Source organism: Trichomycterus rosablanca, unplaced genomic scaffold (assembly GCF_030014385.1).
Source record: "Trichomycterus rosablanca isolate fTriRos1 unplaced genomic scaffold, fTriRos1.hap1 scaffold_137, whole genome shotgun sequence".
Taxonomy (NCBI): domain Eukaryota; kingdom Metazoa; phylum Chordata; class Actinopteri; order Siluriformes; family Trichomycteridae; genus Trichomycterus; species Trichomycterus rosablanca.
Window position 1 is genome coordinate 1 of NW_026946965.1, and position 14,590 is coordinate 14,590.

At 42.7% G+C, this 14,590-nt stretch overlaps 1 protein-coding gene across 1 annotated transcript; it reads right to left on the reverse strand.

The window, feature by feature from the left end:
• Positions 1–10,561: 10,561 nt before the first annotated feature.
• Positions 10,562–14,590, reverse strand: LOC134305434 (protein MEMO1-like). Its single transcript, XM_062990144.1, is given in 9 exon segments — positions 10,562–10,866; positions 11,407–11,511; positions 11,691–11,767; positions 12,215–12,357; positions 12,687–12,798; positions 13,282–13,394; positions 13,475–13,543; positions 13,739–13,820; positions 14,584–14,590. Coding segments are annotated over 9 exon segments (840 nt in total). The 3' UTR covers positions 10,562–10,734.

Below are 14,590 nucleotides of genomic sequence, written 5' to 3' on the forward strand. Positions count from 1 at the left end.
AACTTTAAACTTTAAATTTAACTTTAACTTTAACTTTAACTTTAACTTTAACTTTAAATTTAACTTTAACTTTAACTTTAACTTTTAATTTAACTTTAACTTTAACTTTAACTTTAAATTTAACTTTAATTTAACTTTAACTTTAAACTTTAACTTTAACTTTAACTTTAACTTTAACTTTAACTTTAACTTTAACTTTAACTTTAATTTAACTTTAAATTTAACTTTAACTTTAACTTTAACTTTAACTTTAATAACTTTAACTTTAACTTTAAACTTTAACTTTAACTTTAACTTTAACTTTAACTTTAACTTTAACTTTAACTTTAAATTTAACTTTAACTTTAACTTTAACTTTAACTTTAACTTTAACTTTAACTTTAACTTTAACTTTAACTTTAAATTTAACTTTAACTTTAATAACTTTAACTTTAACTTTAACTTTAACTTTAACTTTAACTTTAACTTTAACTTTAACTTTAACTTTAACTTTAACTTTAACTTTAACTTTAACTTTAACTTTAACTTTAACTTTAACTTTAACTTTAACTTTAACTTTAACTTTAACTTTAACTTTAACTTTAACTTTAACTTTAACTTTAACTTTAACTTTAACTTTAACTTTAACTTTAAACTTTAACTTTAACTTTAACTTTAAACTTTAACTTTAACTTAATTAACTTTAACTTTAACTTTAACTTTAACTTTAACTTTAACTTTAACTTTAACTTAACTTTAACTTTAACTTTAACTTAACTTTAACTTTAACTTAACTTAACTTAACTTTAACTTTAACTTTAACTTTAACTTTAACTTTAACTTTAACTTTAACTTTAACTTTAACTTTAACTAATAACTTAAACTTTAACTTAACTTAACTTTAACTTAACTTAACTATAACTTAACTTAACTAACTCAATAACTAACTAAACAAAACAAAACAAACCTAAATAACTAATAACTCACACTACCCACCACACACCCACACCACCCCACCACCACCACCCCCACACCCCACCACCCCACCCACCCCACCCCCACCACCACCCCACCCCACCACCCACCCACCACCCACCCACACCCACCACCACCCACCACCACCACCACCCCACCACCACCCACCACCACCCACCCACCACCCCACCCACCCACCCCACCCACCACACCACCCACCACACCCACACCACCCACCCCACCCACACACCCCACCCACCCCACCACCCCCACCCCCACCCCCCCCACCACCCCACCACCCACCCACCACCCACCCACACCACCCACCACCCCACCCCCCACACCACCCACCACCCACCCCACCCACCACCACCCCCACCACCCCACCACCCCCACCACCACCACCACCCACCACCCCACCACCCACCACCACCCCACCACCCACCCCACCACCACCCCCACCCCACACCCACCACCCCCACCACCACCCACCCCACCCCACCACACCCACCCCACCACCCACCACCCACCCACCACCCACCCCACACCACCACCACCACCCACCACCACACCCCACACCACCCACCCCCCACCCCCACCCCACCACCACCCACCACACCCCCCACCCCACCCACCACCCACCCACCACCCACCACCCCCACCCCCACCACCCCCACCACCACACCCACCACCACCCACCCACCACACCCACCCACCACCACCACCACCCCACCCCACCCCACCACCCCCCACCACCACCCACCACCCACCACCCCCACCCACCCACCACCCACCACCACCCCACCACCCACCCCCACCACCACCCCACCCACCACCCACCACACCCCACCACCACCACCACCACCCACCCACACCCACCCACCACCACCACCCACACCCCACCCACCACCACCACCACCACCACCCCACCACACCACCCACCCACCACCACCACCACCCCACCCACCCCACCCACCCCCACCCCACCCCACCACCCACCCACCACCACCACCCACCCACCCCACACCCACCACCACCACCCACCCCCCCACCACCACCACCCACCCCACCCCACCACCCACCCACCACCCCCACCACCACCCACCACCACCCACCCCACACCACCCACACCCACCCCACCCACCCCACCACCCCCACCCACCCCACCCCCACACCACCCACCACCCACACCCCCACCACCACCACCCACCCCCCCCACCACCACCACACCACCACCCACCCACCCACCCACACCCACCCCACCCACCACCACCCCCACCACCACCCACCACCCACCCACCCACCACCCCACCCACCACCCACCCACCCACCACCACCCACCCCACCCACCCACCCACCCACCCACCCACACCCACCACCACCACCCACCACCCCACCACCACCACCACCACCACACCCACCACCACACCCACCCACCACCCCACCCCACCCCACCCACCCACCACCCCACCACCCACCACCACCACCCCACCACCCACCCACCACCACCCACCACCCCACCACCACCCCACCAACCCACCACACCCACCCACCACCACCCCACCACCCACACCCCACCCACCCACCCACCCACCCACCCCACCCACCCACCACCACCCCACCCACCACCCACCACCACCACCCACACCCACCCCACCCCACCACCACCACCCACCCCACCCACCACCCCCACCCACCCCACACCCACCACCCACCACCCCACCCCCACCCACCACCCACCCCACCCACCACCCACCCCACCCCCACCACCACCCACCCACCACACCACCACCACCACCCACCCCACCCCACCCCACCACCACCACCCCACCCACCACCCCACCCACCACCCCACCCACCCACCCACCCACCCCCACCCACACCACCCACCCACCCCACCCCACCACCACACCCACCCACACCAACCCCACCCCACCCCACCACCACACCACCACACCACCCACCCCAACCACCCCACCCACACCACCCACCCACCCACCACCACACCCCACACCCACCCCACCCCAACACCCACCCACCCCACCCAACCCACCCACCAACCCCACCCCACACCACCCACCCCAACCCAACCCACCACCACACCAACCCACACCCCCAACCACCACCCCACACCACCACACACCCACCCCACACCCACCCCCAACCCCAACCCACACAACCACCCTACACCCAACCCAACCCCAACCACACCCCTAACCACCCACAACCCAAACCCAACCAACACCCTACCCCTACCACCCCAACACCCAAACCCTAACCCAACCCTAACCCCAAACCCAACCCCAACCCCTAACCCAACCCTACACCCCTACCCTACACCCAACCACACCCAACCTAACCCCCTAACCCAACCCTAACCCTAACCCTAACCACCCTAACCCTAACCCTAACCCTAACCCTAACCCTAACCCTAACCCTAACCCTAACCCTAACCCTAACCCTAACCCTAACCCTAACCCTAACCCTAACCTAACCCTAACCCTAACCCTACCACCTAACCCTAACCCTAACCCTAACCCTAACCCTAACCCTAACCCTAACCCTAACCTACCCTAACCCTAACCCTAACACCTAACCCTAACCCTAACCCTAACCCTAACCCTAACCCTAACCCTAACCCTAACCCTAACCCTAACCCTAACCCTAACCCTAACCCTAACCCTAACCCTAACCCTAACCCTAACCCTAACCCTAACCCTAACCCTAACCCTAACCCTAACCCTAACCCCTAACCCTAACCCTAACCTAACCTAACCCTAACCCTAACCCTAACCCTAACCCTAACCCTAACCCTAACCCTAACCCTAACCCTAACCCTAACCCTAACCCTAACCCTAACCCTAACCCTAACCTAACCCTAACCCTAACCCTAACCCTAACCCTAACCCTAACCCTAACCCTAACCCTAACCCTAACCTAACCCTAACCCTAACCCTAACCCTAACCCTAACCCTAACCCTAACCCTAACCCTAACCCTAACCCTAACCCTAACCCTAACCCTAACCCTAACCCTAACCCTAACCCTAACCCTAACCCTAACCCTAACCCTAACCCTAACCCTAACCCTAACCCTAACCCTAACCCTAACCCCTAACCCTAACCCTAACCCTAACCCTAACCCTAACCCTAACCCTAACCACCCTAACCCTAACCTGTTGTTGCAAATTACTTTTTATTTTTCATTTAAGGCTTTTTGCAAAAGTAAACTTGTCTTCCTCAATTGTCTTTTGTGAAGTGGAACCTTTATTAAACTAAATGAACAAACATTTTCTTACTCATGATGCTATTTTTCAGTAGCATGTACACCAGTCTGATGGGGCTTTTTCATCTCCCATCTAATTTTGGTAAGTGTTGTACCTTACTTAACAATTTTGTTCAAAATAAATTATCTTAATGTTGAAACTAAAAAAATAAATCATCAAACAGCGCTGCTTTATTTGCCGTATTTATGCTAGCTTTCATACGAAGCAAAGAGTGTGCTGGCTTGCTTTACTTTAATCCTTAAATTAATGCTATTAATTTTCATTTTAATACTTCTGTTTCTTCTTTCTTTTTCTTGTTTTACAGGTTCATGGTTACTGTGAGGAGCTGTTTGGGTTTCATCACAACTTTAGATACAGTTTCTACAGTTTTAAACATGTTTTCTTGACATGTTGTATTTTAAGTAAATACTTATGAAGTTAAATAAACAAAAATTATTTCACAATTGTGTCTCTTTTTCTATAAACATTTGTCATTCATATTTAATATGTGATTAACATGAAAACTAAGAACAAATCAATAGTTTTTTCCATTGAGCTCAAGATAATAAGTACAATTATTGGGAAAAGCAGTTGGTATAACAACAGGGTTAGGGTTAAAAAAAAAAATATATTACATAAAATACAATTTTTATCAACTTGCCTTTTAGGTGTAATAACTTCATGTTTTAAGTTATGCTAACTCAAGGTTTCATTATACATTACTTCACTTTTTTAAGGCAACCGGTTTCCTCTAATTTTTTAAGTACATTCAACTTATCCGGGCTTACAGTGGAGGCCTCAAATGTAAGATAATTTTACAAAATACCCTCGACCACAACTCTATAGTGTTGTTTAGGTGATATACACACCTGCAGTCCTACTTATACTCACTGAAACTTTGGATTTGGCTGTGTTTTTAGGATACTTTAAAGGGTTTTCTACAACACTGAAGTACAATTTTTGGGTTATCTTTTAAACTTTATGAATGAGAAGCCTTAGAAACTACGTATGTCTTTCAGGCGAAAAATGCACAAAAATAGGCTGGACAGGGGTTAAACAAAACAAACTAGTACGACACAAAAAACACTCATTCAAACAAAATTATTCATGTCATTACACAAAATGGACACCTGAGTGCGCAATTGTCCTTAAAATTAACTGATATTCATATGCAGCTCAGTGCGTGCACGCGCAGCTCTAATTAAAATTTACATTTTATTCACTAGTATGTTTCTGTTTGCATACAATACTCTAAATCTTCATCACATATTGTAATAAGTCAACAACCATTCATTCATTCATTCATTCATTCATTCATAAAACCCTAACACATATTACATGTTTATCCATTCACTTCGTACATGTTATTATCATATATAGTACACACATAGAAATACATCATCTACTATTATTGATGAGAAATCTTTCATGTATTTCTTTTAGGGGTTTTCTTCAAATCTTTCATGGATTTAATTTTGTTGTTATGTGATCGCCGGCAGGGGGAAACCCCCCTGCCAGGGGGCGCACAGTCGAGCAGTAGACAGCAGAGCCGAGTTTCGAACCCGTCAGGTTCAGATCTCACAGCTCCACTGCACTAACTGTGGAAAAACCCGCTCAGCTATCTGTGCGCCCCAACCGACTCTTTTTATTTCACTATATAATAGTCATCTTTACAAAAACTACCTTCTTATTTACGATACACAGTCAACCCAGTCACACAATAGAATCAAGCAAATCATTCATTACACAAACCTGACAAATATATAAACAACTAATAATAATAAAAATCTTTTTACAAATGTAAGCTGATAAAAAGCATCAGCAAACAGTACTCAATACATTCTTCATCAATCTCATCCATGAAGACGCTGGGCAGCACTGCCACAATATCATTTTATAAAAGTTTATATTAATAAAAAACACAATTTGTGCTTGTGTATTCAAAATAAGGTCTGAGCTAATACTCATGGTATTTAAAAGTAAACTTGTTTCATTGCCCTTTTCTACAGCTAATGAAAATGTACTTCTACATTAAAAACACTACATAGGAGTACAAGAAAACACAAAGCAAAACTATACTAATTACTAACCTAACTGTGCAAATTGCATATGTTTAAAATAAAAATAGAAAGACAAATACAAATATAAAACTCTACATCAGAAACATTTGGGACAAAATGGAAATGGTACAAAAACATGCCTTGTTGGGTCAACTTCATTCAAATCTAGCAAAGGCTATTTCTTCACTTTGCGATGCCTATCAACATTTATGATACAATATTTTTTTATTTCCAAGGGCCCTCCATTTTAAAGATCCTCTGACTATTAGGGACTTTGACCCCAGGGCCTCTTGGGGGCCCTAGCCATGCTTTTGGGGCCCCTAGCCATGCTTTTGGGGGGCCCTAGCCATGCTTTTGGGCCCCTTATGAAAATGGATGAGGCATTCTGACTTCGACTTCTGGCTATTAGGGGTCCTAAGAAAGAGGGGGGGCATATTTTTAGAGGGCCCTGGTTATGAGAGCCCCTACCAGGGGGCCCTAGAGAAGAGCAGGGCATACCATTAGAGGGCCCTTGATTACGAGGGCCCCTGCTATGGGGCCCTTGATTTCCATAGAAGTTGTTTACCATGGCTCCTTGACTTTCTAGGGACCTACAAATTGCCAGGCAAGCTACCAGATTTCATAACAGACGTTTTGAAAAGCGATTCAGGCCCTTACTTAATGTTTCTGAATTTGTATTGTTTCAAAATTATTATGTTCAATTTCTCTTAAGCGCAGAGACACAAATTAATTTAGCAATTTTGCAATTATTTAAATTTAAGACAAGCAATTTGTCTGATGAATTCTATCTTTGACACTGATTAAATTGAGTGAATTTGGCCAAGGGTGTGATTTCACTTATGTGAAAACAACAAGCCATTTGACTAGTTTCGTGTTTCCCCTATAATAAACAACAGTCAAGGCAAGGCAAGGCAAGGCAAGGCAAGGCAAGGCAAGTTTATTTGTATAGCACCTTTCATACACAGTGGCAATTCAAAGTGCTTTACATAAGGAAAAATTAAAAGCATTAAAACATTCCTGAGATCTAGAACCTCAGAAAGACTTCTTGCAAACATTTAGTTACAATTAAGAACATGAAATTCAAACAAGAGAGATAAAAATTAAGAACATGAAAAATTAAAAGAAAATATTGTAAAATATACCCTACAATTTGGGAAATACGAAATTAAAACGAGAGATAAGCAATTAAAACATGAAAACTAAAAGAAAATATAGTAAAATATACACTACAATTTAGAATGTACACTACTCTATAAAAAGAATTATTAAGAGCATGAAAAACTAAAAGAAATAGGGTAATAGCAAAAATTTCGAGCTCAATCATAGGCACAAGAAAAAAGAAGAGTTTTTAACCTGGATTTAAACATTTCTACATTTGCGGAACATCTAATATCTCCTGGCAGTCTGTTCCAGTTATATGCAGCCCAACAGCTAAATGCTGCTTCACCATGTTTAGTTTGGACTCTGAGCTCAACTAGCTGACCTGAGTCCATGGATCTAAGAGATCTACTAGGTTTATATTCTCTAAACATATCTGAGATGTATTCTGGGCCGAACCCATTCAGTGATTTGTAGACCAGTAGCAGCACTTTAAATTCTATTCTGTAACTAACCGGAAGCCAGTGTAGAGATTTTAGAACTGGAGTGATGTGCTCAGTTCTCTTCGTCTTAGTTAAAACTCTAGCAGCAGCGTTCTGAATTAGCTGTAACTGTTTAATGGTCTTTTTGGGAAGTCCAGTTAAGAGACCATTACAATAGTCCACCCTACTGGAGATAAAAGTATGGATCAGCTTCTCTAGGTCTTGTTGGCACACTAGACCCTTGATTTTGGCTATATTTCTAAGATGGTAGAAGGCTGTTTTGGTGATGGTTTTTATATGGCTGGTGAATGTGAGATCTGAGTCTATTAGAACGCCAAGATTTCGGACTTGGTCTTTGGTTTTTAGAGCCCGGGAACTGAGGTGTTCACTGACACTGGTCCTCTTTTCTTTGCTGCCAAACACAACAATCTCTGTTTTGTCCTTATTTAACTGTAAAAAATTCTGGCTCATCCACTTATTGATGTCCTCCAGACACTGACACAGTGAATCTATTGGGCTGTAATCATCTGGTGAGAGAGCCAGATATATCTGTGTGTCATCTGCATAACTATGGTAATTAGTGTTGTTAGCCTGTAGCATTTGGCCTAATGGCAGCATATAAAGATTGAACAGAAGAGGTCCGAGAACTGATCCCTGGGGGATTCCACATGTCATAGCCACCCTGTCAGATTCACAGCTGCCAATAGTGACGAAGTAACTCCGGTCTTCTAAATAAGACCTGAACCAATTAAGGACTGTTCCGGAAAGTCCAACACAGTTTTCCAACCTATCCAGCAGTATTCTATGATCTACAGTGTCAAAGGCTGCACTAAGATAAGATCCAGTAAAACCAGGACTGATATTTTACCCGAGTCAGTATTCAGCCGTAGATCATTTAACACTTTTATGAGAGCCGTTTCAGTGCTGTGGTGAGCTCGAAAGCCTGACTGAAATTTGTCAAAATAACCACTGGAATTCAAAAAACTGCTGACTTGATTGTAAACAACTTTCTCAATAATCTTAGCTATGAAAGGAAGATTTGAGACCGGCCTGTAGTTGTTTAACACAGACGCATCCAGAGTTCTCTTTTTTTAGGAGTGGCTTAATGGCAGCTGTTTTCAGTGACTTTGGGAAAACGTCACTGAAAGGGATCACTAAGAGATCAGTGAAACCACTAGTGAGACCACTAAAGAGATCAGTGGTCACTCTAGCTCTAAAGGTACAAAAAAGTAAAGAGTACAGGCATGACCTCCAGCGTACAGAGAAGCGCAAAATTATGTCTGATGATAGTGCAGAGCCAGGTGTAGCATTTAACGGAAAGGACAAGTTTCGGATCGAAACTTTCAATGTTGTCATTGACAAACTTGTGTCCTGTCTCAACCACTGTTTGAATGCATACACACACTTAACTGAGCTATTTGATGTTCTTTTCATGCCTGACAATATGTCCAACAGTGAGCTCACTTTAAAGGCTAACTCACTCGCTGCAGCATATCCTTCAGATCTGAACATGAGCCTGGCAGTCCAGGGGCCCAGACTATCCTTAATCCGTCCTTGGTCGTTGTTTGAGTAGCACAGTGGGCTGAGTGCAGCACATGTAGTTCTCTCAGGTTCTAGGCCCTATGTTAAAATCCGGCTTAGGGTGAAACTAAAGTTACACTTTTTTCGAGATTTTCTCACTGCCCGAACTACCCCCGCACACCCCCCACATTTTATTATAATGAATACTGTAAGCCTGCAGTAAAATAAACCCAAATACACACCAACACACATGGAGACACAAAGCACTAAATGTATTAGCTGATACAAACACACACACACACACACACACACACACACACACACACACACACACACACATAGAAGGGTTTCAGTATCTGTAATCAACTGATACAGGTTTTAATTACCACACATATTGGTTCCTACCTAAAGACGCTACCACCTGCACAACCCCAGGACTGATGCATCCAAACAGCTGTATTGTCAAAGTGTATCTGTGTGTTTAGACTGTACTGAGTTACTGCTGCTTGGATGTCTGCAATATGTGAATACAGAGTGTGTGTGTGTGTGTGTGTGTGTGTGTGTGTGTGTGTGTGTGTGTGTGTGTGTGTGTGTGTGTGTGTGTGTGTGCTAATTAAAGAAGTACCACATAGAACTTAAAACCTGGAAAGACACGGCAAAAGACAGGGTGACCTGAAACCTTGTCCATATGGGTGCGGCACTGTATAACGATGACCTCCGCCATGTTGCACAAGACAAGCGCAGACTCAGAATGGAGAGAGCAACGTCCAAACAGGCCAAACCAAAATCCACCACCACTACATTCCCTTGTCCACACTGCACAAGAATAATCCTTAAAAAAAGCATCTATTGGATGTTGCCTACCAAATACAATATAAAGAAGGACGACCGATGGCTGAGTAATGGGCACCCAGAGCTCACGGATGCGTCTTGGAAGCAAAGGCTCTGCTCTCATGCTGGCTAGAATCAAAGGACTCTAAAACACATTGCATAGCAGCTTGCTGCATGCAGGACTGTGACAATACCAGTGCTGACTCCTGACCACCCCAAAATACATTAATGATGAACATCAGGACAGAAGGTGGTCTGCTGAATCCCCTTTTTAATATCACATAGACCACCAGGTGTGCATCACTTCCCCACTACGAAAACACAAACCAACAGAGTGTGATACGCCGGGGGGACGGGGGTGACGGTAAAGGTGAGGGTTAGTACGACTCTTCAGAGCTCATCTCGGCGTACAGAAGGTCCTTCCTCAGGAAAAGGCAAAGTGGGATAAAGAGCGTCAGGAAGTGGAGAGGTCAAACGCACGGACGTTTCTGGCGTCTTCAGAGGAGCCGCGGACCAATCGTCCCTCAGTGAACCACCAGAGCTCCGGCGGCGTAGCTCACTGAACTGTCCGACCAGTTTCTGCACTGGCTGGATTGAGCGTAGTTCAGGAAAGAGAAGTTCATGTCTAAACCATTTTTCTTCAGCTCTGCCACAGCCTAGCAACAGAAACACAATTCAAGAGTTATTAAACTTGTAGGTACCTGTTTATAAAAAAATTTATGAAGGTGCAATTTTAGAGGTGGAACAATTTCACACACACTAGATTTTTACCTTAATCATAACAGACACAATTTCTATCTAAACAGTTCTAGATCATTCTGGGATTTTAACAGCATCACACACTCTCAAGTTCTTGGGTGGCACCTGTGGTCTAACGCGCCATCCCTCCACTGCAACGATCTCTAATTCAAATCCCAGCCGGAGATTAAAGAATGTGTGTGGACTCTGAAACCTAAAGAGATTCTGGTCTAATATCACTTGGTATGTGTCCCCCAGTCTCATCAAATGTTAAAAGAAAATACTTCTGCCTCTAATTTTTCTCTGCACTAAATACAGAGCAGCAATAGATAAACATTCATTACAAGTTTCAGTATAGCTTCTACAATAATCAGTGTACACAACCAATGTACCAGGTTTACCTGACAAAGTAATAAGATTGTGCATTTAATAAACATAAACGTTTTATTTATACTTACATTTAGAAGAACTCCGATAGGGTGGCGACCACAAATAGTATTGTGATATTTCTTCAAATAATTACTACAGGATATAGGATCCAGCTGTTCTATAATCCCCATACCCTTGGATATAGAAAAAAAACAAAAGCAATCAAATATTGTTTATACATTATTGACTTATGATTGCACCATGACCAACCATTTTAGATTTTCTTAACACCAAACATGCAGGGTTCCATGATACACCACTTACAATAAAACCACAAACAATAATAACACACAAAAGTGGAAAACAGGTTTACCATCTTATCCAGATGTTCAATAGATCTATAGATCTCGCCTTGATTCTCATCGTAATACGTGTAGCGAAAGCGCTGACCTGAAAGTAAAGGAATATTTGTCTAGGGTTAGAAATGACAAAACAAACCTACATGAGATCAGTGCAAATATTTGTATTTTCATCTCCATAGAATCTGTAGTACGTTCATACACACAAAACCAAATCAATACAATCACCACTGACCTCCTAACATGCTCAAATTCTCCAGTTCAATAAATGATTTTATAATCATTAACACGGCTTTTTAAATGCTTCCCTGGGGGTGGAGGGACAGTGTGACCCTAAACCCAGACTTAAACCCAAACTGAGTATGGCAGTTCACAGACTCTCAGCATCCAGGCTGACAGAGCTTAGGGGGATCTGGCATGAAAAATAGGTTAAACTGCACAAATCCAAGGCAAGTCAAGAGCTCTGAATACTACCCTCAACGTGTGTGTGTGTGTGTGTGTGTGTGTGTGTGTGTGAGAGAGAGAGAGAAACACCCACCCCAGTGGCAGAAATCTGATGAAATAATGAAGAGGTTGGAGGGATCAGCCAGGTATTTACTGAGCAGCTTCCCGTACTCCTGTTCTTTAGATTCACTCAGCGCTCCCACCAGTACAGGAACGATGCTGAACTCATCTTTACAACTGGAAAAATCAGCAACATTAACTGGGACCATTAACTCCACACATCAGAAAGATCTATGCAAGATCTATCAGTATGATAGAGACTGGACCAATATTACATTTGTGGAATTTAGCAGCTGATTATAACGTAGGTAAAAGTTAAGGGCCGTGCTCAGGGGACCAAACATCATCAGTCTGGTACCTAACCCATCTGTTGGAATATCAGTAATATATATCAGACACCACCTTTAGCACGAGACGATTCCAGTTAAATATGTCATTTTATGAAGATAATCTAATGTGATCACACCTTCCCTGTGGACTGGGTATAATTGGGGTGCTGGACGTACCTCTCCATGGCTTTTGCAGTGTAAGGCAGGTGCATCTCAATACTGTGCTCATCCTCATCCGTTTGTAAACTCATCCTCTCAAACATCCCTGTTTTCCAAAGGTCAGCGTACACTGAGACAGATGATTAAACATTAATTACACCATTATTATCATTTTACATTTAACCAGTTTAAAATTCATGTGTTTCAGCCACAACAGTCACTAACAGGTTTAATAAATTAATCATATAAAGGAAATAATGTGCTTCTGACTTTAAGCTTCATGCACAGAGCCCTGAGCTCAGCCCCACTCAACAGCTCTGGGATGAACTGGAACACCAACTGATCGATCATCACCCAACAGTACAAATGCTGTCATATTTTAACTAAACTTCCCACATACATACACTAAAGTCTTGTGAGAAGCTTCTCAGAAGAGCAGCTGTGGTGCTAGCTGAAGGTCCCTAAGTGTTGACAAGCTCATAGTCAGGTGTACAAATACTTTTGGCCATATATTATACCATTATATTATTTTAGAATCATAAACCATGAAACAGAAATAATTCTGACCTTATCACTCACACACACACACACACATTTTGTGTAACAACTTTACCCTTCTGATCGATCCTTAAATCGTACAGTGGTGTTCTGTAGATCTCAGCAGGGGAGAGTGCACACCGGGACAGGGGTACATGATGAGAAGGTCCTAAAATAAACACCCTTCGACTAGCAAAAGAAAAAAAGATGTCAAATCCTTCAAACATCCAGTTCAGAGCATCATACACTGTACAATCATCAAAACTCACGTCACCGAGGGGTCCACCTGCTAATAGGCATGTGCAGCACAGGCACCACAGTAGGTGTAACCAACGTGTCTAAAACACAAGATGTTATTGGAGATGCTTCATTCATCAGTCACATAAAGAGAGAAAAAAACTAAAAGGATTTATAACTCAAACAGTAATATACAGTATCTGTCCAACCATTTCAACTTTTATTTTAACCTTAAGATGTTGATTGTCATTAGGACACCACACCAAAAAAAAATCATAGGAATAAAAGTCACATACGGTGCTATAATGGCTCTAGCTGGTCCTAAATTAAACTGTGCTTGAGATAACCAGCCCTCCAACTGAGCATTCAGCTGGGACCCTACAACAAAGAAAAAAAAAAACAAATTTATTAATTCAGACTAAATAAAACTGCATCATTTCACTTCAATTTCCTTAAGCTTTGAGAAAATAAAGAAGGGGGGAGAAAAAATACCCCATAAACATATGTTACTACCACCACCATGCTTTACAGTACATATGGAGGATTTAAAAATTTTGAAAAATCATCAAAGCTTTAAGCTTGTATGAAGAAATGTCAATAATCTATAAAATAAGGATTACAAACCTAAAAAACAGTAACAAGTAAGAACCACAAATCAATATGAATAAAACAAAAGTTATGACAACAGAAGGACCTCGAACTTTTGACTGAGATCATGTTGATGAGGGACTCTTGCCTACTTAGATCAATTATTAAATTAGATTAAAATATTAAGCAAACGGTGACGATACCAGATATGAAGATATCAGAATTAAGTGTAGTATAGTACCAACCCTAATGCATCATAACACTAAACTCACTGACTGACATTGGCCAGGTCATTAAGGTTAACAGTATTAGGGATGAATAACCAGATTAGTGAGTATAAATGCAGGTACCTGATCTGGATTATTTATAATCTCAATATAAAATCACCTTAATGAAATAAAAATAATCTGAGAGTCTCTCTACATGACTTTACTTTGTGTACAAAGTAAATTACTCCCATAAATGTAATCTTACTTTTATTACAATGACAGTTCAGCTAAAAAAATCCTCTTTTTTCTTTATTAAATGGAGAATTTATGTTCTAATCTCTCACCCACCAT